General features: G+C 43.5%; 1 protein-coding gene across 3 annotated transcripts in view; it reads right to left on the bottom strand.

The window, feature by feature from the left end:
* The window catches only part of CCDC149 (coiled-coil domain containing 149), a 167,783-nt gene that overhangs the window by 99,045 nt on the left and 40,863 nt on the right, over window positions 1-27,875 (bottom strand). For all 3 annotated transcript variants that reach the window (XM_029590108.1, XM_029590090.1, XM_029590099.1), the window contains 2 exons: window positions 4,674-4,712; window positions 2,191-2,298 (listed from right to left, as the gene is read on the bottom strand). In XM_029590108.1, the coding sequence (XP_029445968.1) occupies window positions 2,191-2,298; window positions 4,674-4,712 (147 nt within the window). The remainder of the gene's footprint in view (window positions 1-2,190; window positions 2,299-4,673; window positions 4,713-27,875) is intronic.

Below are 27,875 nucleotides of genomic sequence, written 5' to 3'. Positions count from 1 at the left end.
TCCCAGTGGATTCATATATATATATATATATATTTTTTTTAAGTTGTTAAAAAGGCCCAAAAAGTTGATTGACTTGTTAGGCCTTCAATTAGTCAGGTGAAAAGAATTCCAAGTTGAACAAATGCTCTGAGCCTTCTAACCTCTCAGGTTGCAATTGTTGTTCTGTCTACTTTCAACACCCATGGGCTCCTCCCATAGCAGCTGCCTGAACATTTGAAAATGAAGATAATTCATTCTTATAAAGCAGGGGAAGGATATACACATGTACATGTCAAATGCTTCCAGCTAGCAATTTCAGTGGTTAAAGATATTAAGAAATGGAAGCCACATGGAACTGCAGAGGTGAAGGCAAGATCTGGAAGACCAAGAAAAATGATGGAACTACCTGAAAATACTGGTCAGATCTGCAAAACAGAACTTACAGACCTGCTGAAAAGCTTGGCTGACACCGAAATAGGTGTCCACAGCGCCACAATAAAGTGTTGCTTACACAACAATGATCTGCATGGGAGAGTTGTCAGAAGGAAACTTGTTCTATGACCTTATCACAAAAAAGTTCTAGGCTAAAGTAGAGCTAGGCAACTCCGGTCCTGGGAGTGCCGCAAACGGGTCTGGTTTTCAGGACATCCCCAACAAACAGGCATAAGAGATATTTGCATTCAATGGAGGCAGTGCATGCAGATAAACCTCGTGCATATTCAATGTGGATATCCTGAAAAGCAGATCTGTTTATGGCACTCCAGGCCTGGAGTTGCCCACCCTTAATGTAAAGTATGCAAAACAAAACCTTGATAAGCCTGAAACATTTTGGAACAAAGTGCTTTGGACTGATGAAATTAAAATTGAACTGTTCTGCCAGAACTAAATGAGATACTATAGTAACTTCCATTTCTTAAACCATGGTTTCGGATAGTTAACTTTTTTTTTATTATTATTGCTTCTCCTGCTTTGTAAGAGTGAACTATCTTTATTTTCAAATGTTCTTTCAGTTGCTTTGGAGCCCATATTTGTTGAAAATAGTCAGAACAACAATCACGTCCTGAGAGGTTAGAAGAGTCAGAAGTATTTGTACAACCCCGGAATTGTCTTCATATGATTAAATTTAAGACCTACGAAAATCAAAGTTTTGGGCCTTAGCTTTTCGTTTAAAAATATATAAAATCAATCAACTGGCAAGGTATCCAAACTTTTGCACATGCCATATTCACTGTTTTATTATTTTCAATCTGTTAAAAATCAGTACATGGTAATTTTGCATTAAAAATTACAGGAAGATGTTATGTTTAATTTAGTCACACTCACAAAAGGTTTCAAATCACGCCCAGGGCTGTTCAAAAACTAAATTTCCTTTAAAATCAAATAGTAACAATAATGAAAGATCTTCATACACCAGGCTGACAGAACCTCACTCCATTATAAGGCTAGCTTCATTGTTTAACTTTGCACCATGTACAAGTTGTCATCTTCTGTTCCCTTAAGAGATTCACTGAAACATACTATTTGACCAAGGGGGGGCCTAAATGCTTGCATAAAACTGTACGCAGATTGAACCAGGATAGGAAAACCTCCTTCCTACAAATGCATCAGGAAGTAATTTTGGTGGAAGGAGAATTTTTCACATTTTATATGATCATAAAATATATGGGTGTTAAGAGATGTAATTTTTTGACCTGAAATAACTACATTTATCTTGATTCTCAGATTTCTTTTTGGTAATCACTGTAGCCTGGCCTTGAATTCTGGGTGTAGTAAATCTGTGCCAGGGTGACCTGGATGGCAGGATAAATGCTAATTTGCTTGGTTTTCTTCCTATTGTTAATGAATTTTTTTTTAATCTCTTTAATTCAAAAGTTCCATCTTCTCCTTTCCACTGGTCTGGGATCCTCCTGCTATATTTCATGATTTATATTTGGAACGTGATAGGGAGTTGCACATCTGTTCAAGGTCCAGCCTTGTCCATAGCAGCCATCTCTCTTTCCGGTGCCCAGCTCACCTACGAAGGCCACATCGCTTACCAGGGTCCAGATCTTTTCCCATGCCAGTCAGTACCAGGTTTTCCTAAGGGAGGCTTTGCCAGAGGGAATCTTGTTATTCTGGAGCCCAAAGCAACTACCCTATTTGCCTCTCCCTGACACTGGTGCTGCAAGCAGGATAAGAAAGATTTAAGGAACAGAGAAAACGAAACCTTACCTTATTGTCTCCTTCCACTTCTCCCAGTCTCAGCTGAAGCTCTTTAATTTCTTCTCCCAAATGTTTATTCCGTTCCCGAGAATCGCCCAATAGCTGTGCAAGATTCGCCTGGACAAAAGGAGAATGTGACATTCAGCAAACATCTGCTTCCAGAATGCTGTGACAATGGCTTCACTGCCTAAAGCCCTACAGAGGAGCATCACTGGATTATATGCTTCACAAAAGAGTCTGCCAAAGGTTGTCACAAGAATTTATGATTTAGTACCCACAAACCTCTGAAAACCAGAAGTGGGTACTGCGGAGGTGAATGAATAAAGCCAAAAAAAAAAAAAAAAATCCATGAAGATAAGCTTGGTTGTAAGGTTTTCAAGAAATGGTCAAATACAATGAACTTGAAAACTCTAAATCTTCTTTTCTACTGAAACGCACTTCCTCAGTTTAGGAGTAATATAAAAAAAAAATGTAATGAAAAACCTAATACACTTGACAGATATGAGTGGTGACAAGTCTAATTGCATTTTCTACTCCTCTGCTTTGGTGTGAAGGTGCTGCGGTACACCAAGAAAACCAAGAGAATTTGATTTAAAGGTCTCTCTGCAGGTTGCCCCATTCCCATCCAGTCTCCAGTCAATGAGGTGCGAGGAAGTCAGTGATTATAAGGGCGCTTCTGTTGCCTTATAACACAAACAGGTTTGGGGGAGTGGATGAAAGCTTTTCCTAGGTTAAGAGCAATTCTCTAAAGTTCCCACAAGCTACTAATTTGTAGTATTGGCAAAAACAGCATCTGTATAGTCTAACACTGATTGCTTAAAAAAGTCACTTTATTGACCCACCCTGGACAACTGTATTGGAGAAGGCGGAATATAAAATGTTATAAATAATACATAGACCGAAAAAAAAAAATGTAGCATGCTCTGCTTCCTCATATTTCAACAATATTAGAGGGCATCCATTTTAAGACCAAGCCTAAAAAATGCAATTTAAATTTGCAGCATTTACTCACAACATTACAAGTTATTTTCTCCTAATACGTGAAAAAGTCTGTTTTTAAACTTAACTTGTACCACCGGTTTCAGATCTCTATGGTCAAGAAAAGGCCAAGGTGTTCACTCTACTGGTTAGAGGAGGGAATCTCACTTTGGAGAGCTTCTGGGCTATAACAATCTGCTGCTATTCTACCACTGGGTAAACAACATTCCCTCTCTCCTCTGGACGTCTTCATATAGGGGTAGATTTTCAAACCGCGCGATTTGGCGTACTTTTGCTGGCGCATCAGGCGCAAGCAAAAGTACGCAGGATTTTAGTAGATACGCGCGTAGCCGCTAAAATCCTGGATCGGCGCGCGCAAGGCTATCAATTCCGTATAGCTGGCGCGCGCCGAGCCGCGCAGCCTACCCCCGTTCCCTCCGAGGCCGCTCCGAAATCGGAGCGGCCTTGGAGGGAACTTACTTTTGCCCTCCCCTCACCTTCCCCTCCCTTCCCCTACCTAACCCACCCGCCCGGCCCTGTCTAAACCCCCCCTTACCTTTGTCGGGGGATTTACGCCTCCCGGAGGGAGACGTAAATCCCCGCGCACCAGCGGGCCGCTAGCGTGCCGGGACGCGACCTGGGGGCGGGTCCGGAGGGCGCGGCCACGCCCCCAGGCCCGCCCCCGGAACGCTCCCGACACGCCCCGAAAACGCCGCGCGGTTCGGGCCCGCCCCCGACACACCCCCCTCAGAAAACCCCGGGACTTACACGAGTCCCGGGGCTCTGCGCGCGCCGGTAGGCCTATGTAAAATAGGCTCACCGGCGCGCAGGGCCCTGCTCTCCTAAATCCGCCTGGATTTGGGCGGATTTAGGCGAGCAGGGCTCTTAAAATCCGCCCCATAGCGTAGTGCTACATCTTCCACCCAAGGGGTGATTGCAAATGTGTTTCTGAATTATCAAGGCTGCAAGCCCAACAAAGAACCCATTTAGATGCAGGATCTTGTTACTCCAAAAAACTACTACACCGTGACATTGGCCTTGGAAGATGACGCATAATAGCAGAGCTCACAGACGTTTAATCATAGCACTGTTGTGTCTGTTGTCTATGTACGGAGGCTGTCCTAGGATTTCATATGCCACAGAAAGAAGGCCCATCTCTGTAACCACTAACTAGCAGAACTAACACACAGAAAGTTTCAACAATTGAGCTGTGAAAGACAAAAGTAAGGGTACTATAGTTTTCTATTCACATGTAATAGGACAATTAAGAGGTTATTTTCAAAAGGGTTTTACAAGTGTGAATGGGCTTTTCAAAATTGCTACTTTTACCACCATAACTCCTTTGAAAATTCACTCCATAGGGCTGAATTTTCAAAAGGTTTTAAGTGTGTAACTGGACATTACACACCTACATTGGCTTTTGAAAATTGCTACATTATATGCTACTTTTACACACTAAACTCCTTTGAAAATTCACTCCTTGGTGACCTAATCACATTATAAATAAACCTTACCTGTTTCCTCTTCTCTGGTGGAAGTGTTGGATCTCCATCCTATAAACAAAATATATGAGACATATAGCAAAGCTATTGCAGATGGTCAAAAGATATACTGGGATTGGACTTCTGGTTTGAGCAGAAATGTGAACAGATGATATCTCATGCAGTCAGAATTAAGTTACTGAGAGCAGCCAAAATAGACCCATGACTGGAGAGTGGGAATGCTGAAGTCTGTGAAACACAGGGCAGTTAAAGCTACAGCAGAGGTATGCGCCACTTGACATATCAGGAGTGCAGCACAGGAGTAACTGCCATGTATGTTGAAGGAAAGTTATTTATCCTTAAAGAAATCAGAGACTCTATAAATGAAATCATCTCAAAAAGGTGCCAGTATTGGAGGCTAAACCCCTTTTAGTTCCTTAGAGAACAACTAGCATATAAATCAAAGTGAAATAAAAAAAACCTATGGAAAATCATGGAACATTTAGAAGATAGGACAGAGAAAACTGCAATGGGAGATCAAATCTCAGATTATTTTATTTAAAATATTTTTAACCCGCACCCTCCAAGGTTCGGGGGGGGGGGGGGGGGAACAAAGTATCATACATAAACATAAATGCAATATAAACACCAATCTAATTTAAAACAAGATTAATAAATAAAATGTACAAAAGTAAATAAAAAGAATAAATCATAACAGTACATCTAAACGAGACGAACATTACGTTCCCAAAGATTCAAATTTAAATCCTGTGTTCAAACTATTCCGCTGATTCAAATGCATCCCCCTAAATAAAGCAGTTTTCAATGTTTTCTTGAATGTTTTTATCTCCCTAATTGTAACATTTTGGCCAGCTGCAGGATGTCCCGTAACCAACCACACTTACCCCCCCAAACACCACCATCGAAGCAGAGATGCTACCATGCCCCCAGGTCTCTCTAGGTGCATGCATGAGCAGCGTGCCAACTCTGAAGACCTTGCAGCCGGAAACGGAACCACCGGTGCTCATAGGCGATGTCATATGGCTGGGTATTTAAACACCAGCCGCACTCCAAAGCCTTGCTTCAGCAACAGGTTCTCCTGCCTTGCCATGCATATTGCTTGCTGTCTTTGTGCGTTTCCTTTCCTTGTCTTGCCTCATTGTTATCTTGCCTCATTCTGGGTTGTTGTCACGTTGCTTTGCCCTGTTTGTGCCTTGCCTTTGTCTTGTCTGTCCATCTCTGCCTGACTCCTGGTTCTGACCCTTGCCACAGATTCGACTACTCTTCTGGACTGCCACCTGCCCTGACATCAGCTTAGACCTGGACACCATTTTCCTGCTGCCTGCCCCCATCCTTAGCCTGGACCCAGACACCATTTGCTTGCTGCCTGCCCTGACCTCTGCCAGAGACTTGACTTCATCTGACTGTTCTTTATATGTCTCTCACCTAAGCCCTGATGGCCCCTGGAACCCAAGGACTCCATCTGCAGGGAACGAGGCTGCTATAGACGAAGACCTAGAGCCAGTCCTAGTAAGAGGAGTCCACTTGCTATTGGCATGGGCCTAGTAGGTTTGCCTGATAGGCTGCATCAACCATGCCACAGCCCAAGGGCTCACATCCATGACACTATTTCGCACTTGGGTAGGCAGTGCACGTCATATTGTAAGACCCGCAATTGAAAAAGCCCTCTCAAGAGTTTAGGACAAACTTGCCTCTCTGAGGGAGGGTATAGTTAATAGAGTCTAATTTGAAGTCTGCAGTGATCATCCAGGAGTATAAATTCTTATGGTTGAAGTAATCCATGGGATCTTCATATTCCTTAATAAACTGAATATGATAGAAGATTTTATTCGTGCTGCCGAATTCTGTATTAACAGAAGTGGATGCAGTGTATTTGAAGGTAGACCTACAAACAGAGCATTATAATGGTCTAATCCTGACAAGACCAGGGATTGTAACACTGTACAAAAATTAGATTGCTGAAGAAGTGATTTGAGATGGCATAACATCTGCAAAGGAGAATCTAACGACTGATTTAATATGCTGGTACATGGAGAGGGCAAAGTCACCAATTACACTTACACTGCAAATGGAATGAGACATTGTTAAGCCATGAACATCAAATCCTTGAAGAAGAGGCGATACCAGACATGACAACTTACAGACATGCTGGCCACATGCTCCCCAGTTGCATTAGAGAATCCTAAATATGAAATAGAGGCCCCACAAAGATAGATACAGGACTCAGATTTCCTGAAGGCGACAAAACCACTGGCCCGATTTACTAAGCCTCTCTCTCGCAGAAATGGAATGGGAGGAAAGCCTTAAGAACACATAAATGGCTTAGCAGAGTCATTTCAATGGTCCATCCAACCCAGCATCCTGTCTCTGATCATGGCCCCAGAGTAATCAGATGAAAACCAGAATTCATCTAAAGTGCTCCCTATAGATCTACTGAAGTGTGAAGCCACTTGGGCTCCAAGTCAGTCAATCTCTTAATATCCAGTTATGTTCTCATCTTTCGGGAATACATCCAGACCCCTCTCGAACCCTGCTATGCTGCACAGACACTTGGCAGCAGTAGATTCTATAGTTGAAATTACCCACTGATTAAAGAAATAATTGCTTGTATCAGTCTTGAAACTGTTACCATACAGTTTTCATTGGATGCCTCCTGGCCTTAATATTTTTGGACAGAATAAACAACAAGAGGTTGCTTGTGGTTTGTTCTTTTCCTTTAATGATGCTGTAGATCTCTATTGTGTCCATTCTCACCAAGGCCGGTGCTTCCATTAGGCAAACTAGCTGGTGGTCTAGAGCGCCAAAGTTATGGGCGTAACAGAGGCATGATAGTATCTTCAGATTTGTAAATAAGGCCCCATTAGCTATAATAAGATTACTGAGAGTTCACAACAGAAAACATAATTCCTCAAGCCTGGAAAACAGGGTATGTAACAACCAGAAGAATTTATATTTTTCCTCATTTCTTTGAAGATGATACACAAAAGGAAAGAACAATTAAGAAATAAAGAAAGAACTCAATCAATGGGGCTTGAACTCTAAAAGTTTGTACCTCATGAGGTTTTCCTTTCTACAAAATGGGAAGCAAGCATTTCTGAATACTCCTATGGAAATAGAGCAATATGTTACATCTCGAGTATTAAATCAAGGGAAAAAGCAGGGCAGTTGTGATACAGAAGCCTGCTAAATAAGGTACTAAGGAATGTAGAGGAGAGGGTGCAGTCTCATGTTAATGAATGCAAAAGGCTTGAAACAGCAGCCAATAAGAGTCCTGGAGAGAACAGCACATGCAGTTAAGTGATAAAAAGCTCCCATTAGAAGGTGATGGCTTACAAGGCAACATAGCACAAACTATCAGGATGCTGACAGCCCAAAGACCAGCAACACTCAAGGGCCAATGCAATATCAAGCGCGAAAAAATGTGCATCCAAACTGGGTGCACGTTTTTTCAACACACGCAGATCCTCCTCGCCGGGGCGCCCGATGCAATAGGTAAATGAGCTGCCATGCCAAAAAGGATGCGCTAGAGATAAATTATGCATCCCTAGTGCGCCCATGGCATCAGGCACTCAGGAGATGTGACTGTGCGCAGGTTAGGAAAACGGACACTCTTAAATTGAGTATCCGTGTCCCTAACCTGACCATGGTCAATATTTTTTTTTTGTTGTTTTCATGCTGCTTCCTGTGGTTCCTCCTACTTAGTATCGGAACGATACTAAATAGGAGGAACCACAGAAAAGCAGTATTGTTTTGTGGCGGTTTGGAGTGCGTGAAGACTAAGCTCCGGGGCTGGCACTGAATTTTGCATATTAAAATGTGCACATTTGGCACACAGTGATTTTTTGCATCGGGGTACTAGCTAATAGCCTCATCTACATGGCACTGACACGTGATAAAACGCTATTAGTTATGCTCTGATTTGGATGCGCATTTTGGACAGGCTAATCCCATCGGGAGCTGTTCTAGCGTGCCCAATCACCCAGCAAGCTGTGAGTTAGGCTGAGCACACTGTATAGCATCGGCCCCTCAGACAGCATGGAGCCATCAAGACCAAAAGAGGGTGGGTCAAACTGGAGGGCCATGATTTGTGCTGCTTCAGGACTCAGTGACAAAGAAGCCCCAAGACTGGCAACATGAACTGTCTTGCTCAACTACTGGAAAAGGAGAAAGAAATAACATTCCAAAAAGAAAATAAAGACCATCTTTAAAAAAAAAAGTCATGTGTGAATAGGTGTATCAATCTCAGAATGAATACCTGCCTTAAGACTGGAGAGGCTGATAAGTGTATAGCTAGGTTATAATGTATGAATGGAAAGAGAGAGACTTCTAGGTGAATACCAGATGATACTTGGAATATATAAATCTGGTTAAAAAAAACAAACCTAAACCTAATACTAAAAGTTTTGATGTAGGACAGAAAGATTCCTATTGAGATTATGGTGATAAAACTAGGTTTGGATGACTTCTGAAAGAAGGGACTGACATGACAGGCACATAATATCCCAGAAAACACTTTTTAAGGGAGACTATATTAGTTGGGATGAGAAGCGCTTGGAGTTCATAATTTTTATAGGGAGAGGTGGAAGCTCTAAATTTACATCACTTTCAGCTGCCTTTGGGGGAAGGAGTCTGAAACTACTGTGAGCAGGAATGGGGAAAGTTATGGAATCAGAAGTTATTATATAGGCTACCAAAAAGTGCCAGGCGTTGCTCCGGCAGGCTACTCTATAATAGTGTGTGTGTGTGTGTGTGTGTGTCTGCATCTGCATCAATGCTTGTGTGTGCTCCTATATATGTGCTTATGCCTGCTTGTCCCTGTGTGTGGCAGCATGAGAGGCAGGGCTTCGCTGACAGAGCATATTAGCAAACATTATCCGAAGTTGTCTGGATTGGCTGGTCAGTAACAGCCTGTGTGTGTGTGTCTACATGTGGGCATGCATGTGTTGCGACAGTGCTTTACAGAGAGAGCGTATTGTCTTTGCACCTTCAGCTATTCCAGGCGCCACTTGGTGGCCACAGCCAAACATGACAGAGTGACCCACCAAACACAAGTCATTTTTTAAAATATATTTCATGGCTTCCTGTTCTTGTTGAACAACTTCAGAATTCTGTTATATGTGTTAACATGCACTTGAGAAAATAAAGAGGTAAATGTGAGGCTGATAGGAGCTGGACGTGGGAAGGCCCGAGTCGCTAATCAATGCTTCTGTGGAAAATGGGTGATGAAGATACTAGATGGAGGGAGCGAGTTTTCCATGAGTCTTAAGATAAATACCACGCACAATAAAAGTTGTTCACAATCTAATTAAAAGGAACAGTTCCTCTTATTATAAAGATGCTGGTATGGACAAGTCTATTTATTGTTTTCTGTTTATACATAGAAATATAGCAATGACAGCAAAGACCAAATGGTTCGTCCAATCTGGCCAGCAAGTGGTTTATGGTACTAACTGCTGCGCTGTATAGGTTACCCCCATGCATTCTCTTAAATTGAAATTTAAAAAAAAAAATGTCAGCGTTAGTAAATAAAAGAATGCATTTTACAAAATGTAAGATGTGGACAAGACTGGATAGGACGTATGATCAGACAAAAATCTCTGTGACAAATATATATGCCCCAAATGGTGACAAAAGGTTCCTTCTTTAGGATGCAAATGTTAGATTTTGAATCTGAAGCCTAGGGAGTCAAATTATGGGGAGGGAATGAATTGTGCTTTGCAACCCATTGCTAGATCAGGTAGATCTAACAAATACAAAAGAACTGAGAACCTGCATAAAACAATTTCAACTAGTAGATGTTTTGGAGGAGTACACATCCTGGAAGGCAGGATCATAATTATTCTGCAAAGACATAAGAGATGCACCCCAGGTTAGAGTTATTTCTGGTGGGGAAAATAAAAGGATAAGAACAAGCTGTAAAAGAAACTGAAATATGCCCCATTGTAATCATCTGAACATGTTCTCGTATCTCTGATAACACAGCTGGTTAGAGTGCAAACAACAGTGGTAGCAATAATTGGAAAATGAATACAGCTTTTTTGCAACAGCAGGCAGCAAAAGCCAAGCTACATGAAACATGGGAAATATCTGAGCTCTAACATCAAGGACAGCATAGCCTCTGGTCTCCTGTGGGATACCAGTAAGGACTTTACTGGAAGGAAATTATAGCAAGCAAGAGGGAGAAAATGTTAAGACATGGATGAGTTTGATAAAGAACAGGCTATTCTACAACAAAAGCAGAAGTTAAATGTGGTGGGGAAAAATATATATATGAAGTTATTGACAGTACTCAAAATTGATGTTATTTAGGTGGAGAAAAAGGAAGGAGGCTCATGGAGAAACTTTCTGAAATATAGGGAAGGAAGAAGCATGTTAATTATTAGCATGGTGGTAAAAAGGATGTGCAAAATGACAAAGGTGGAAGTTATGAAACATAATATGGACACTGTACAGCAAAATGAGGGGCAGCCTACATAGTTTTTAAAATGGAAAACCTGCGTTATTTACACTCGGCCCGTTTTATTCTATGGGGGACTATTCACTAGCACAGGTTTTCCATGTTAAATGCTTAATTCAGTTTACGGCAACTTAGCGAATCCACCTCTCATCAGGATCAGCCATCCCCGGGGCTCAGGTTAGAGGCCTAGCCTGGTGGAGGATCGGTGCTTTTGCTTCCTGAGCCAAAAGTGGAGACATTGCTAATCAGCCTCATGCTACTCCCTTCCTTGTAGGGAGCCCCTTGCTACTGAACTTACTATTTCCGCCTGCTTGTAGAATCCAAGCACTTTGGTCTTTGCTGTCTTGGAGTAGGTGCACGGTTGCTAAACCATCCAGTACCTGAAGCAACGGGTTTGGTCAGAGCAGGTAAAAGGAATCTCTGGGAACACTTCAGGGCTCCTGGCTGACCCTGCTGGTGAGCGAGTCCATGATCCAAGCCTTAAAATACCTGACCTAGTATCTTGTGATCATAGTCTTGAATGTTTAACCTGCTTATTCCAAGGAGCTTGATCCATGCATGCATGTTCTGCTTTATTGAACCTCTTTATGATCGACTGGGTTCATAACTCTGTGCAGCAGACCCAGATGTGCATCTGTTGCGAGTGTTGCAATTTATGAGATTAAAGGATTAGGCTATTCCTAGAGACTGAATTATTCCTGCCCCTGTCTCTTAAAGGAGGATGTGCTTAAGTTTAGTACAGATGATGGTTAAGCTAATTGTTTCTGTTCTGGACATCCTCAGGTCTAAAAATTTGGCATGTGGACCCGTGGTGCCATTTTGATGATGTCCCAGAATATTCCTAGAAGTAGAAATCAAATGGACTGGAAGTACACACACAACTTTTATATGCGTAAAATATGCACATGTGTAATTGCACATGTACGGTACATGCATTAAGTTCGGGGGTGGAAATACATTTTAAAACTGTACAGCTCCTGTCACACAGCTTATCAAATACAGGGTAACGTTAGGTGCTCCAGCCTACACACGTATGTGCCCACTTATGCACACTACTTAAAATTCCCTCTCAAGGGGTCCCTTACATAGAAGTCTGCTTTGAAAACTGACATGTGCACATTTTTGCAGACTTCCTTTGGCAGGCTGTTTCAAATTACCCTCCCTATCCTCAGTTACCAAATTATATTGTAAACCCTCTTGTGAAGGGATCTATGAATTGTGACAGGCTGTAACTCCCCTTGAGCTTGGATTTGGAAGGCAATTACATCTAATAAAAGTTTAAAAAATTGAACAGAAAAGTTTGTCTCCTTAAAACTGTGAATGAAACGAAAATTGAGTGTAACCCTTTTTTGGTGGATTTGTACTATTCCCAAGGTGTGAGTTCTTTCTGTGGGGGGGAAGGCAGACCTTCTTGGCCCAGGTGGTAAAGTGAAATTCTCTTAGTGTGCGTATATCTCTGGTGACGTTTGTGCTGCACCGCTGTAGGGACAGAGAGATTGGATACAGTTTGGCTGTTCAAATTAAATGTACTGTTTATTCAAAGTGAAATCATTGTCCAAAATCAATCTAAAAGGGCAAGATTACGACTATCTTTCTTACAAGTGCTTCTCTTTCTCTGGGTATATGTCCTGTCTCTCAGGTTCCTGGGAGGGGACTCATTCCTCTTGATTTCAGAAGTTGTCCCAGTAGGCCAGGGAAATCCTACTGGAGAGGATTCCTCTAAATTCCAGAAAAATCCTACCTGAGTCCAAATGTCCAGTCTCTTTCCCCCAGCCTGGGTCCGGGTCCCTTGGGATGGAGATCCTGTTGAGGGTTCCCAGATCTTGCTCCATCTTCCCAACCTTCTGATGAAAGTGATCCCGCTGAAGGAGAGATCCAATGGTGAACAGGAAACTGCTATAGAGCCTCCCAGGGAGGAGAGGTAGATCAAAACCTCCTCACAACACAAAATTGGAGAAACGTCTTCCAATCAAAAATCTCAGTCTGGGGTGACGGTGTCACTGATCTTGCTCCTTCTCTAGAATAGAGGGGTGGCTCACAGGTCTTCAGCTCCCTGGCCTCTGGATCGGGGGGGGGGGGGGGGACGGGACCAACACCAAAAGGGTGCAGGGATCACACTAATCAACTCTCACAAAAGGAGCAAAAATCTCAATAAAGTCTCTATCAAAAGGAGGCAGATCCTCACAGGCAGGGGGGCGTGCACAGTTTGTAATCTCCTCAGTGACAAAAATATTGAGTGGGGCGAGTAGGCCTCACTGAAAACCACGGGAAACACAAAATAGCTTCTCACATGTCCGATGCTAACTCAAACTGATCACACCACTCCTACCCCTAGCCCATGCACTCCACCCCCCAAGTAGATTAAAGGACGATCAATCACAGGCAACCTCAAGGGGAAGTGCTGAATAATAATGGTGTCTCCTGTCTGTGGGCAGGAATCTAGAGCCATCTAAGGAGCTGACCAGGGGGTCATCACACGAGTATTTAGGTTCTATTCTTCCTTCAGATTTAAAGTATACAATTTGCATTATAAACTGGTTACCAAGGATCTAGAGCTGAGCTTGAAAGACAGGACAAGATATGCACAAGTCGGATAGTGTAGCTGATGGACATCAGAATAGATATCTGTTGTTTTTTTCTCAATATGTGTTTCTTCCAGTTATTTTCAGAAGTTAAATAAACAGTTGAGTCTGTGTCTAGGAGGGTGAAAAACTAGTGTAAGGGGTTCTTTAGTCCCCTGTCCCTTAGTAATGAGGTAGTCTAGAGGATGTAGTAGTGTTACAGACAGAACTCTTAGGTTTCATCTTGCAGAGAGAGCTCTTTATAAATAGAGAAACCCACATAATTTCTTGCCCTTTTACTCTTCTCTATCTACTATGCTAGGAAGGTGGCTGAGGCTGAAGGGTGGAGTTTCCAGTCTTCTTGGGGTCCAGAAGGATACTAAGAGGACCAGAGGTGATCAATGACGACAGGGGAGTTAGTCCAATACTCTTTTCCTACACTTAAGATTACCTTAATTGGTTAAAGAAGTGAATTTGCATGCTGGAATCAGGATTGCCAGGTTTGTGAACCTGCTACAGAGTTGCTGCTTAAAAAGGAGTTATGCAGGAGCTCATCTGTATTTGTTCACAGAGCTTAATAGATAGACAAAAAGGAAGTGGAACTGTGGAGAGGGTGAGATGGGCGGGGCCAGAATCAGGTGTGACCTGTGCAAAGGGGCAGGACCAGGATCAGATATAAACTCTCTTTCTCACACACACACACATACATATACATTGTACATTGCCTTGGTTTGCTCTTTGTAATAAGATGCAATTAATCAAAATACTAAATAAACATAAATAGTGCTTATTCAAACTCCTTATTTTTTAATCTGCTTGAGTATCACTCCTTTCCCTTCTGTTCCCTGCAATACAGGAGAGGGGGGGGGGGGGTTGGATTAGGGAGCAGAGTGGATGTTCTCTTTTCTGTGTGCTCCAGGTTCAACTATTCCTGGGGGAATTCTGCGTGCAAAAACTTAAAATTTACATATATTTTATATTGGTCAAAATAAAGACTGTCATGTAAATTGTGTTAAGTAATTACATTTTAAATTAATATAGAAAAAAGCTTTACTTAAAGATGCAGAATTTTAAATATTTTGGGCAGAATTCACCTAGAAATACACTGTAAGACTGTCCCTTCCACTCGCTCTCCCTACTCCTCTGGCCATTTTGCCCTCTCAGGCCCCAACTCCTCCACCTGCCAGTATCTCTCCCTTCCACCTCTAGGCTCAACCCCTTCCACTCTATCGCCACTCCCAGCGTTTGACCCCATTCTCAGTACTGCCCCTCACAAAGGCTCCCTCTGTCCCTCTCTCTCTCTCACACACACATGCTCCCTCTCTCTGGTACACATACATACACCCTCATACAGGCTCCCTCACTCTCTCGCACACATATCCTCTCATACAGGGCCCTCTCTCTTGCATACACACCCACACAAGCTCCTTTTCTCTCTCACGTATACATCCTCACACAGGCTACCTATGTCTCTCTCTCTTGCACCCCTTCATACAGGCTGTCTCACACATACACAATCCCTTCACACAGGCTAGCCCCCTCATATACACACGAGCTCCCAATCTCTCACACACATACACACTCCTTCATAATCTCCTCATATAGGCTCCCTCTCTCTGGCACCCACACTCAAACACCCCTCTGCTTTCTCACACCCCCTGCTCTCTCCCTCTCCTCTCTCACGTCCCCTCCCCTCTCTACACACATTCACTCTCACCATGGCCGGAACACATCCCACGCCACATGCCCCGCAGTATGCGGAGGCCTTCATCTTTGCCACGAATGCGCACGCTCCATTCGCGGCATGCCGGGGCCTTCATCTTTGCTGCACATGGCGCGCTGAGGCTTTATCTTCGTCGCAAATGGCGCACTCCGTTCGCAGTACGCTGGGGCCTTCATCTTCTATGCCATTTTCGGGGGGGGGGGGGGAATTCTGCGCAGAATTCCCCCAGGACTAGGCTCAACCCCTCCCCTTCTCTTCCCTGCAGGTTGCCTGGAGGGGAGGGACTGGAGCAGAATACGCCTACTGCGCTGCCTCTTAAGTCTGAAAAGCAGTGCTGGAACTGTGTTCCAGGCCGTTCCCCCACAAATTAAGCCCTGTTGCTTCAGGAAGACATCTGCATAGATTGATCAGGTAGCAATGCAGAGAAAATCCCAGAGGGAGTAAAATCTATAAAGAATATATAGTGTGAGGGAGCTGAGAGGAAAGGATTTCTCCAGTGGAGCAGATTTCTGTGACTATAACCTTTAACTGTGTATTGGATTTTTTTTTTTTTAGTTCTGTATGGATGGCACTAAACCCAAGTGTACATCTGCATCAAGTAGCCCAATAAACATTTTTCTACTGGAACAATCTCATCCTGGTGCAATCACGTGGTTTTTGGTTTACTGGGAGTACTAGAGGTCACTCCACAAACCTATGTAACTTGAAAGATTTTTCTTTCCCCCCCACCCAAGGAGCATATGGGGTATTTGATTGCACCTAGCTCCCTGCAGTGCCCTTGTATTTTACTAGCTGAACAGGGGTTACACCAAACTTTAAGCAGGAGAGGTTAGTGCTGCCAATCGAAGGATGGCTTCTTACCCTAGCTTCAGACCATATCATAAAGCGGCAATAGTTAAAGCAAACAAGTACTTATATGGCCAACCTCAACATGTACAGGCCAATGCAATACTGACGCGCTAAAAACATGCGGCCAAATTGGATGCACTTTTTTTTTTTTTTTAACATGCGCACATTCCCCTCTGCTAGGCTCTCAATGCAATAGGCAAATGAGCCGCTGTGCTAAAAAGGACATGCTAGAGATAAATTGTGCACCCCTAATGCATCCATGGCATTGGGTGCCCAGGATAAGGGGCTGTGTGTGGGTTAGGGAAACGGATGCACAATTTTACGAGCATCCGTTTTCCCAACCTGTGCACGGCTCGTTAATTGAGCATCATTTTTTCCTAATTTGACCGCCAACTAAATATCTGCTTTTCTGTTATGTTTTAAGGAGCCCCAAAAGTTAACGCCAGCTCTGGGGCTGACAATTTTTGAGGCGTACATTTATTTTTACATAAGGGGGGTAATAGCTAATAGCCTCATTAACATGGCATTTACACGTGATGAGCGCTATTAGCTACGTGCTGGTAAGGATGCGCGTTTTGGATGCACTAATCCTCTTACTGCATAAGGAATTATAGACGCGCGCCCAAAACGTGCATCCAACTGCGGGTTAACCTGTACACTAGCCTGAGCGCACGGTTTGCATCGACCTGGTAAGGTGTCAGAAAAGCAGCACTCTATGCCTCCTCCAATTTTGAAGGCCAGGATACACCAGGATTAGTAAATATCAAACCTCTAATAATCTCATGGAAAGCAGTCAGGAAAAAAAATGTTAAAAATCAGTAGGACATACCTCTCCATTCTGTAAAAAAAGAACTTTGTTATCCCTTTAGGGGCTAATTTTGTAACTCCGTGCATAGAGTCAGCCGGCAAATGCACAAAAGTTCCACATATTTTCAAAAGCAGACTGATGCGTATAAGTCCGCTTTGAAAATCATCCCAGCAAAAAAAAAAAAAAAAGTCACACACACACTTACACCTGTTATTTGGTGCACATATTTTTGCTGAGAAAATTTACATGCATACTTCTTAAAATAGAGCATGTGCACAAGTCCCAACCTCATCACCTGGATCACCTCTCCCTTATGCATGTAAAAAGTACATGCATATAGCAAGTACGCACGTAATTTTATGCATGGATCTGTCATTCAATTTTCTAACAAAGGCCTTTTCTGCTGGTAAAGCCCTACTTTACCTGCAGGCATCCCTTTGGAAAATTTCTCTTGTAGTGCAGCTGAATTTAGAGAATGACATGGAAAGCTGAACGAAAAAGGGTACTGCACAACTGAAGCACCTGTTTAGAGACAGTACCTTCATGTCCTTGCAGCAGACGGAGGCTAACACATGGGTTCCAATGCCTTTTTTTTCAAATGAGAAGTTTCACAATAAGACATTTGGAGCACATATTAAGACCTCCTCATCAGCTGGAAATAAACTCATTTAAAAGTGTAGTTTATAAAGGACTTATGTCCAGAATATAAGATTTCTGACTGAATGGGCTGCAAACACCTCTACACATAAATGCTTGAAACAGTTATCTGAACAAACCCCTGGACCACGTGAAATGGAGAAGAGAACACGGACTTAAGTGGTAAGAATTCCTTCTCTAAATTGTGAAAGCAGTCACATAACACATTAATCTGAAGATTATACCTTGTCCCAAGAAAGATGTTTTATATGGGGATGCTGGTTTCACCACTGTGTTGGAAGAGCTGTAATGGAGCTGGCAACTTATGTGGAGGGGTTTTGGGGGGGGGGGGGGGGGGGGATACAGACAAATTAAATATTAGGAAGAAGCTGGGTCCCTGGGGCTTTACAAAAAGGTTTATACCACAATTACACCTTGCAGCCAGAACGGTGGTTGCAAGGAAGTTGAAGATAAAAAGGCAGGTTCTATTTACACTGCCCACAGAGAAAGTCTACACCCCCTTCTAAAAATGTTCACCTTTTGTTGCCTTATAGCCTAGAAGTAAAATGCATTAAAATGTGTTTCTTCTATGTATACGCACATTCTACCCCATAATTGCTAAGGGAAAAGTATATTCCAGAATTCCTTAGAAAATGAAGTAGAAATAAAGCAAGTTTGCTTACTATGAACGGGGCTCTCCATAAACAGCAGGCTGAATTAGCCATGATATGTTGGTGACATCATTCGAAGGTGCCAAATAGACCCATCTCTCTAAACGCAATAGAGCTTTTACTCTATTGAGCATGTGTGGGAGTTCCTGCACACATGATGCCTCGTGAGCCCCTCAGTTGATTGTAGAGCATAGCTTTAGCTAGGTGGTCAACTCTCCAGGGAGGCAGGTGGGTTGTCACAACTGGGATATTGGCTGGATATGGGGATTTCCCCCACTTGAGCAATATGGGACTTCAAGGCAGGGCAGAGCAGGGTCTTGTGCCTGACCAGTCACCTCCCCCTTGGGTTGAGCCCGCAGGTTCTGGTGGCCAGCAGGACTTTGGCTGAAGCTGGAGGCAAGCTGGGTCTAGAGTCAAGGCAAGTGCTGGAGACAAGGCAGGCACAGGCAGTGAGACAGAATAGAGAGAAAGCTGGAACCGAAAGCATAAGCTGTAACCAGAGGTACAGGCTGGTACTGAAGGCATGCAGAAGCTGGAGGCTAGAACAGGAAGCAAGGCCTGGGACTGGAGATAGGGACTGGAACTGGAGGCCCTCAGGATCAGGGGGCCACAGGGAGGACTGGGCAGGACAAGATCACGAGAATAGGTCAAGGAATACACAACAGTCTAATAGGAACTACTGCAAAGCATGGTACATTTAAGACATGACAAGGAAGAAACAGACAAGGAGGTCTCAGAAGGCCACAAGACAGGGCAGAGAAAGACTAGAAGGCCCGAAGGCCACAGGATAAGGCAGGAAGGCCAAGGAGACCACAAGGCAAGGCAAGACGAAACAAGAAGGCCACAGAGGCCACACAGTAGAAAGGCAGGGCAAGGTGTGCCAATGCAAGGAGCCAAGGTTACTTGATGAAGAGGTCCCAAGTTGTGGGAGAGGCAGGGCAAATAGCTGGCCTTGCTGAGTCATGGGACGATCGAGGAGATGGTTAGAGTGGGGAAAGCACGGCTCTGTGGACCTTTGCTGACGGGGAGGCTGCCTAACAACCAGAATCATTATACAGGTATTAAGCATAGTCAATTCATCCTGCTAACACTGGAGAACACTGTTTGCTTACCATAAACTTGCTTTATCCATTGGCAAGCAGTGCTGAATTAGCCATGACACATGAGAAGTCTCAAGCTGAGGATTGCAGTTAAGCACTTACTGAAAAAGCAACCCAGAACCCACTGTGGAAAGTAGACTACTGGGAAAACAGTCTATGTAAAATGGCTTGCACAGTTACTGTAACTTCTTGATAAAAATTGTCCAGACAGTAATGAGACATGAAGATGTGAATGCAAGAACAAGTTGCAGTTTTGTATATGCCTTGAATGGACACGGCTCTTAGGTGAGCTGCTGAAATAGCCAAGACACTTACTTGATGACCCTTGACAATGTCTGATATCCAGAGGTCAACTAGAGCTTAGCAATATGCAATACAGTCTGCTAATCATTTGGACACATGTGCTTGGCAACAGCAATTACTATTCTATTAGGATTGTAAGACAAAAAGCTGAGAAGCTTGACTATGTGGTTAAGGTTACTTTAGATAAAATGACAAGACCTTTTTGCAGTCTAATGACTGGAGGGCCTTCTCCCCTTTATGTGCATAATGTCTTAGAAAGAACATGGGCAAAACAATAGCTCGATTCAGAGAACGGCCAAAACTACTTTTGACAGAAACATTCCTGAGTGCAGAGTAGAGTGCTACTCTGTTGTAGAAAAACTGCAGGTACAGAGAATAATGAACCAATACTTGTAGTTTGCTGATTCTTCTAGCCAATGTGAGGCCAATTAGAAACACTACTTTCCAGATGAAAAACTAAGGAAGCAAACTTTTAACAGTTCGTAAAGTGGCTTATCAGTTGTGCCAAAATGACATTGAGATCCCATGGCACAAGTGGCTTGGTAACTGAAGGTTTCATATGCCATAAGCCTTTATTAAACTTCAAAACCAGAAGATGTATGGATATTGGTTTACCATCCATTTGAGTGCAGAAAGCAGCAATTGCACAGACATGTACCTTGATGATGACATGTTGAGGCCCAACAAGAAAAATAAGTTCTACAGTAGATTCTTTGGAGCGCATGATACCAAGAAGAAAACCACGTTCAATTAACACTGTATGCTTTCCTGGTAGATGGCTTCTTGGCCAAAATCACAATATCTTCAACTTCTTTGGACAGTAACAATGAAGAGATGAACTAGCACTCAACACCCATGCTATCAGGTTGAGAGAAAGAATGTTTGGATGAGATGACCCTCCTCTTGAGTTACTAGAACAGGATTCGAGGGCGGACTGGCAATCTAACTAGGTAAGAGAACCACACTTGCTTGGGCCAAGCTGGAGCAATGAAGAAACCGTTCTCGCTACCCATGGAAGTAGAAGAAAGGCATACAGCAGATCAGCAAATTTTTTCAATTCCTGTGGTCCTCTGACCCCAGAGGTCAAACCTATATGCTACCCTCTGTTCTAGAGACAACTTGGGTGGAGAAAATCACTGCTGAGACGATGTGCGAGTATGCTGGAGATTCCAGGAACGTAGACTTCTTTTAGAAAGTTTCTGTGACTGCAAGCCCACTCTTGAATACTTAGAGATTCTTGGCAGAGGGTCCCTTACCCTATTATAAGGGTAATTTGGGGTCTTGACCTATGGATCCTGGCAGTGAGAGGCTGGAGCTCTGGAGAAAGTGCCATTTGTTCTTGTGGGAAATTGGGAAGCTGTAATGTTGCTATCTTCCCCAGTATGGACTGGGTGTAGCCCAACCTCGCAGCGTTCATTGGCAGCTATTAAACCCTCCCTGTTTTGAAGCTGCTTTTAAGGCATGACCAGCATTAGGCCCATTGTTGGTACAATACGTCCCTGGGAGTAGTGTTTTATAGATGTCTGAACAAGCAGCAGAATTACTTAATTTGGCTGGAATTGTCCTACAAGCGTATGTCACGAAGGATTCATTTTTGTGAACTTATTATATTTCTGCTGGCAAAAAAAAAAAAAAAAAGCAAATGTGTTGTTTAAACCCCTGAAAGATTGTACCAGCCCCCTGGGGGACCCACCAGCAGAAGAATTATTTCCCTTTACTCTTTTTTTGGGGGGTGTGACTGCAGCACTTGTGTGTGTTTTTCAGATTTAAAGGCTCTAGCCCTGGTCTGGAGTAGCTAGGAACCTAAAGTAAGTGTAGCAAGCGCTCTAGCAGTTTTAATTTTTGAGTGATTCTTGCCCCTCTTTCTTTTCCTTTTTTTCCCCCCCATGTAGTAATGACAACAAAAAAAATCCCCATAGGTGTGCACTACGTAAACTGCAGCTTAAGCAACGCGCCACACCCGGTAGGTTACCGTGCAACAATCCTAAATAAGATCCACCCCAGATCTCCTGAACTGATACACCTAAAAAACAAAGGGTTTTGTTGGTATTTGACCAAGAACAAGTACAAGTGAAATGCATATCGCAGGAAGTACTCGAATTCCAAGACGGGAACAAAAAGCTTGCTGCGCAGCTGGACATAGGACACAGACAATATGAACAAAAGTTTCAACAATTAGAAACTGTCATAAAGAAGACTTGTCCTGTCCCTAACTTTCATCTCCAGAGAGATCTGAGGGGAACAGAGGATGCTACTGAGGGTTCCTCTATCAATGCCAGCTCCACTGTTCAACTTTACTCTGGTTTTTGTGCTGCCAAAAGCAAAGAAAGTATGCTGGGTAGTTACCCTGAAGTGTGCAACTACACAGATGGAACAGGAGCCAGAGATAACATGGGCCACCTTTCTCCAATAATTAAAAAAAAAATGTTCACGGATCCCCAGCGGAAACATACAGTAGGAAGGGGATTATTAAAACTTCAAGGAACAGAAGCTGTCCTATGCCACCTGTTTCAACCGGCTACAGACCGACGTTGGATGGGGCGATCAGCTACTCTGGCAACAGTTTCATTTAGGACTCAGAGAAGAAATATAGGCTGAGCGAGTCTGAATGGAAGCCCTCACCTCGTTAGAAAAGCTTTTCAAGACATATATCTGGATTGACTCATGCTTGGGAGAAAGACAAGGAGAAAAAACAAGGAACCTTACATTGGTCCCATCTTCCCTCAAGGAACTCCACGATAACAGCTGAGGAACAATATCACTCAGAACCAGTGAACGTCTGCAAGACCCCCCTCTTGGAAGCCAGTTTCAGGAAATGAAACCAGATGGCCACAAATGTGACCCTGCTCCCGCTGTCTGAACTGTGGTGGGTTTTTTTTTTTTTGACACTTTTGGACTCAATGTACCCAATAAGAGGTTACCCCAAGAAAAAAATCCACTCCTCTGTGGAGAGGGATTTCAAACACCTGAGAACCCAGTGAATCAAGCATACCCTCAAAATACCAGAACCAGAAATAGAAAGAGCGAATTGCTAGTGCTATATATGCACTAATGACACAGGCTAAGCAAAAAGATCACCTTAAAAAGGACAGATTTGGTAGAACAGACCCGCAGAACCTGCAGCAAAGTAATAGAGGAGATAGTGGCACCTCTGGTCACTTGGTTGAACAAACTGGACCAGCTGGATACTATGGGTCTCCCTGCAATAGCCAACCTAGACGAAACAGTTGGTTACATACAGAAGGACTTTTGGGCCATGTCCCAAGGTTCACAAGAAGGGCTGTCTTTGAAGCCAGATTTGTTGACAGCAGAAGCAGGAATGCTCCCAGAAAACCTTCAGAGTTCAGTATTTGGGGGGGGGGGGGGGGGGGAGGAGGGCAAGGAGCTGAAACACAGGAAAAAAAACATTGATCAGGGAAAAGGCGAGCAAAGAAAAGAGGCCCCATCCTCGAAAATGCAAACTCTGAGTATGGAGTCATTACAGGACTCCTCTGACTTCAGTGATATGGAGCTACAGTATACTGAAACAGGGTCAGAGGATAGGTTATCAGACTCCATACTGACAGGGGGGCTGCCAATGCACCTGTCTGTCTTTGGGGGTGGAGGTTGTCTTTGAGATAACAGACTAAATTTGTACTTCATTCCCCTTTTCTTTTCTTCTTTTTCTTCTCTGCAAGCAAAATTATACAATGTGCTTGTCCCTGAAATTGGAAGGCTGAGGGGGAAGACGACATACAGCCAATATAGTGAAAGAATCGGATGGCCTTCTGAAGGGGGGATGGTGTAAGGGTTGGTTGGGGTTCTGATCTGTAGACCCTGACTGTGAGAAGCTAGAACTCTGGAGAAAAAGCCATTTGTACTTGTGAGAAATTGAAGAAGCTGTAATGTTGGTATCTTCCACAGTGTATGGTTGAGCAATGCCCAATCCATTGGCAGCAGTTAAACCCTCCCTGTTTTGAAGCTGCTTTTAAGGCGTGCCTAGCATCAGTCCTCTTGCTGGTACAATGTGTCCTTGGGAGCAGGATTTTCTAAGGGTCTGCACAGGCTGCAGTATTTCAAGCTGGTTTTGGGTCTCCTCTACAGATTCCTGGTAAGGGGAAACAGGCTGCATTATCCTGCAAGTGTAAGCCATGAAGGATCTACCTTTGTGAACTTATTTTTCTTACATTAAATTAGAAAAACAGATGTTTTTTTTAATGAGAGACCCCTGACACCTATGTCCCCTTGCTTGTTAACACAAAACGCTGCTACCTGGTTGTCTGTTGGATCAAAATTATTTTCCCCCAAAGCACATATGAGAAAAAAAAAAACTCTTAATGCGTGTCTGATGACTTGTAGCTCCAGGAGGTTGATCTAAAACATACATTGCATTGCTGACCAGATCCCTTGGGTTCAGACAGAGCCCATGTGCATGCCCCACCCTCTGGTAGATGCATCTATTGCTAATATTATCTGATAAGGTAGGAGGCGAGGAGTAGCATATCTCTCAGGATCTAGCCACCAATACGAGAAATGTTTTCAACTCCATGGTGACCATCACATGGTGCAACAAGGGCTGAAGCAATTGATCCCATTGGGTGCGGAGGCCCCCATTGGAGAATTCTCATGTTGAGGCTGGTGATGAGGATCATATATACCGCTTCCACCATATGTCAGCGGACAACCAAAACTTCCTGGGCTGAGATCTGATCCTAAATGTATTAAGTTCTAGAACAAGGCTCAACAGCATATGTACGGCCTTGTGAACCTCTTGGTCTGGCTATGGATGGGGCCTTCAACTAGAGGCCCTGCAGTTCCTCTAGTTGCTAGAGTTCATAATAAACTTTGTAAAGTCAAACCTAGTTCCTACCCAAAGAATCAGGTTTCTCAGAGCATGAATAGATTCTCTGGAGGAGAAAGCATTCCAATGAATGCTTTCAGGATCTGTGATGGAAGTTCCCAAGGCATGGAGGTAAGAGGGACTCCCCCTTGAGGGAACAAATCTGCCATTCTGGACAAAAGAGTTTAAAATGTGCTCTCCTTATTGCAAAGTCTTCACCAGTTCAACTACCTGGTCTGTGGATTGTCATGTCCTCTGACCTGAAGCTGAGGAAGAGACTTCCTATTCTGATACCATTGAGGTCATTCTCCTGCAAATCCCCTACTAGACTCCAGGAGGAGGCCCCCTCCTGGGTTAACCTCACTGATGGTCACAGAGAACAGTGGCAGAGGAGAGAGAGAGTGAGAGTGAGAGATCCATGCAGAAGCTCAGACAAAAAGACCAAGAGGTTCACAAGCAATACACATATGTGGGACCTCCCATATATGCTCAATAGAGTAGAGTAAAAGCTCTATTGAGCTTAGAGAGGTGGTTCCATTCAGCATTGCATATCATGACTAATTCAGCCATTCTTATTGATGGAGAACATGGAATAGCTTTGTAGGATAATTGTCCATTCCCTTGTAATTCTGAACCAGTCAGGATAGAAGGGAGAATGAATGGAGTAAACTACAGAAAAACCTTTGAGGAAAATTGCTACCCTCTACGAGAAAGCTAAACCTGGAATAGAAGTTCACCTTTCAGCATGACAATGATCAAAGCACACAGCCAAACTTACACTGGAGTGCCTAAGGAATAAAAAGGTATATGTCCTGGAGTGGCCAATCGGAACCCCAACCTAAATCGAAAATCTGTAGCATGGCTTGAAGATTGCTGTCCATCAACACTTCCTAAGTAACTTGACAAAACTTCAGTTTTGTAAAGAATGGCCTAATATTATCAAATTTAAGTATGCAAAGTTGGTTGAGACCTATCCCAACGAGTCACAGATATAACTGTTGCCAAATGTTCTTCCAACAAGTATTGACTTGGGGGTATGGCAGGAGATGGAGACTTATCAAGTTGCTTAGGAGGAGAGGCTGAAGGACCTAAATACGTACACTCTGGAAGAGGAGGTGTAGGGGAGATATGATAACGTCAGATACCTGAAAGGCTTTAATGATGTACAAACTTCAAAACTTTTCTGTTGGAAAGGAATCAATAGAACTAGGGGTCACAAAATGAAATTCCAGGGGGATGACTCAGAACCAATGTCAGGAAATATTTCTTCATGGAGAGGGTTGTGGATGCCTGGAATGCCTGTCCAGAGGAGGTGGTGAATAAAAAAAAACAAAGACTTCAAAGGGACATGGGATAAACACTGTGGATCCCTAAAGGCTAGAGGATGTAAATGAAGAAAAGCATGCATGGGGGTAATGTGCAGTGTGTGGCAGTTACAACTCTTAGCAGAAGGCGATAAGCCTTGATGCTTTTAATGCAACTGCAACATCGCTCTCCACTTCAGCGGCAGGGGGAAAAAGTGAAATTGGATTCAGACAACCAACAAAGACCCTGACTTTTACAGTCTGGGGTACTGATAAGAATGGAGGTGATCTGCATGGAATGGCAATTACTACTCTTAACAGAAGGCATGGGGATTATTACCCTTAACCAATATGCCTTGATGCTTTGACGCAACTAAACATCACTCTCCCCTTCAACGGCGGGGGGGGGGAGAGGAATTGGATTCAGATGACAACCATCATGGGCACATGACCTTTACAACCTGGGGTACTGATATGCAGACATAAGGGAAAAAGCACAGGACTGCTTCAACAGCCAAGTCCATTAGGAAAACACATCAAGCAGCACGGTCTGATTTTTCAAGAAGGCTCATCACCAAGGAAAAATGTTGTTAGCAGTAATTTAAGGGTTATCATAAGGCTTGGGGATAACTGCATGGAGCAGCAGTCACAATCCTTAAGAGAAACATGGGGGTAATCCTGCATGGAGCGGCAGTTACTATCGTAAGAAGCTTGCTGGGCAGATGGATGGACCATTTGGTCCTTTTCTGCTGTCATTACTATGTTTTGTGGATACAATAATCAAACAATTATTTAATGTCCCCCAATAAATAATTTTTGTCCCTTAAAAGATGTAAAGTACATCAGCCCAGATTTAGAAATAGGCCAACTGCCCTTCTCTGTAACTTTTCTCTTTGTGCTATGTGATTTTGACATGGGAGCGACCAAAACTGCACAGTACTCAAGATGCGGTTGCACCATGATAGAGGCAATGCAATATTTTCTGTTTCATTCTCCATTCCTTTTTGGATCATTCTTAACACTCTAATTGCTATTTTTTTTTTCACTGTCACAAACTAAACAAGTCCTCTCAGACATAAAATTGATACTAATGTGTGTTAGAAAACAAAAAGCAAAGCATGAAAACTCAGGTCCAAGTGCACTGCCAAAAACATTTATATTTGCCAAACTTGCTTATGGTGGGGACACTAGGGCTGCCGGAAAGGGAAAATTCATTTTCTGGTACCTATAGAATGCCACAAAATTGCTGTGCCTTCCGTGCAGCTGGGTCCCACCAGTAAAGGCCAGGGGAAGGAAAGAGGAAGAGACCACCTCTTTGGTGGCACCTAACCGAACACAAGGCACATCAGCGCACAAATAGCAGGTTTTGGCACTCTCTGTCCTAGAAAACACAGAGTAATGCCCTGCTTCCTCTCCCACCTGCACTCTTCCTCGCCAGCACTATCTCACCCTTCCTTCCCTCCCTCTATAGCTTCTCTTACCTCCTTGTTTTCCTCTTCCGTCCCCCCTCCACATATGAGTCACAGTTTTTCCAGCAGCACCCAGAATCTTCCCCAACCCTTCCACCTCTCTGCCTTCCCCATTCCCCCTTTTTTCTCTCTTTTGTCTATTTCCTTCCCCTCTTCTGCTATTTACAGCGAGGCAGTGCACCAGCATTTCAATGTAAGAAGCCCTGGGAAGGAGGCTGGAAGCACTTCTCCAGGCACTGTTGCTTCCCTCCTGAAGCCTTTTAGTCAGGCACATTCGTGCTGATAAGCAATACAGCCAGAGAGGCAGTGGAAGCAGCGGCCTCAGAGGAAGCACCTTTCCCTCGCACTCCACTGCAGTCAATCACACTGAAAATGCCAGTGAGGTACCAGCAGGGCATTCACCAACTTTGACTTTCTGGTTGCCATGCCCATCCACCCAACTAGTTTAGCTTTACATGAGAGCCCCTTGAGGCTCCTTCCCTCCCCGCCTGCTGGCAATCAGAAATTTTGCACT

Source organism: Rhinatrema bivittatum, chromosome 1 (genome assembly GCF_901001135.1).
Source record: "Rhinatrema bivittatum chromosome 1, aRhiBiv1.1, whole genome shotgun sequence".
NCBI classification, from domain to species: Eukaryota; Metazoa; Chordata; class Amphibia; order Gymnophiona; family Rhinatrematidae; genus Rhinatrema; species Rhinatrema bivittatum.
This window is presented reverse-complemented; position numbering and strand designations above follow the sequence as displayed.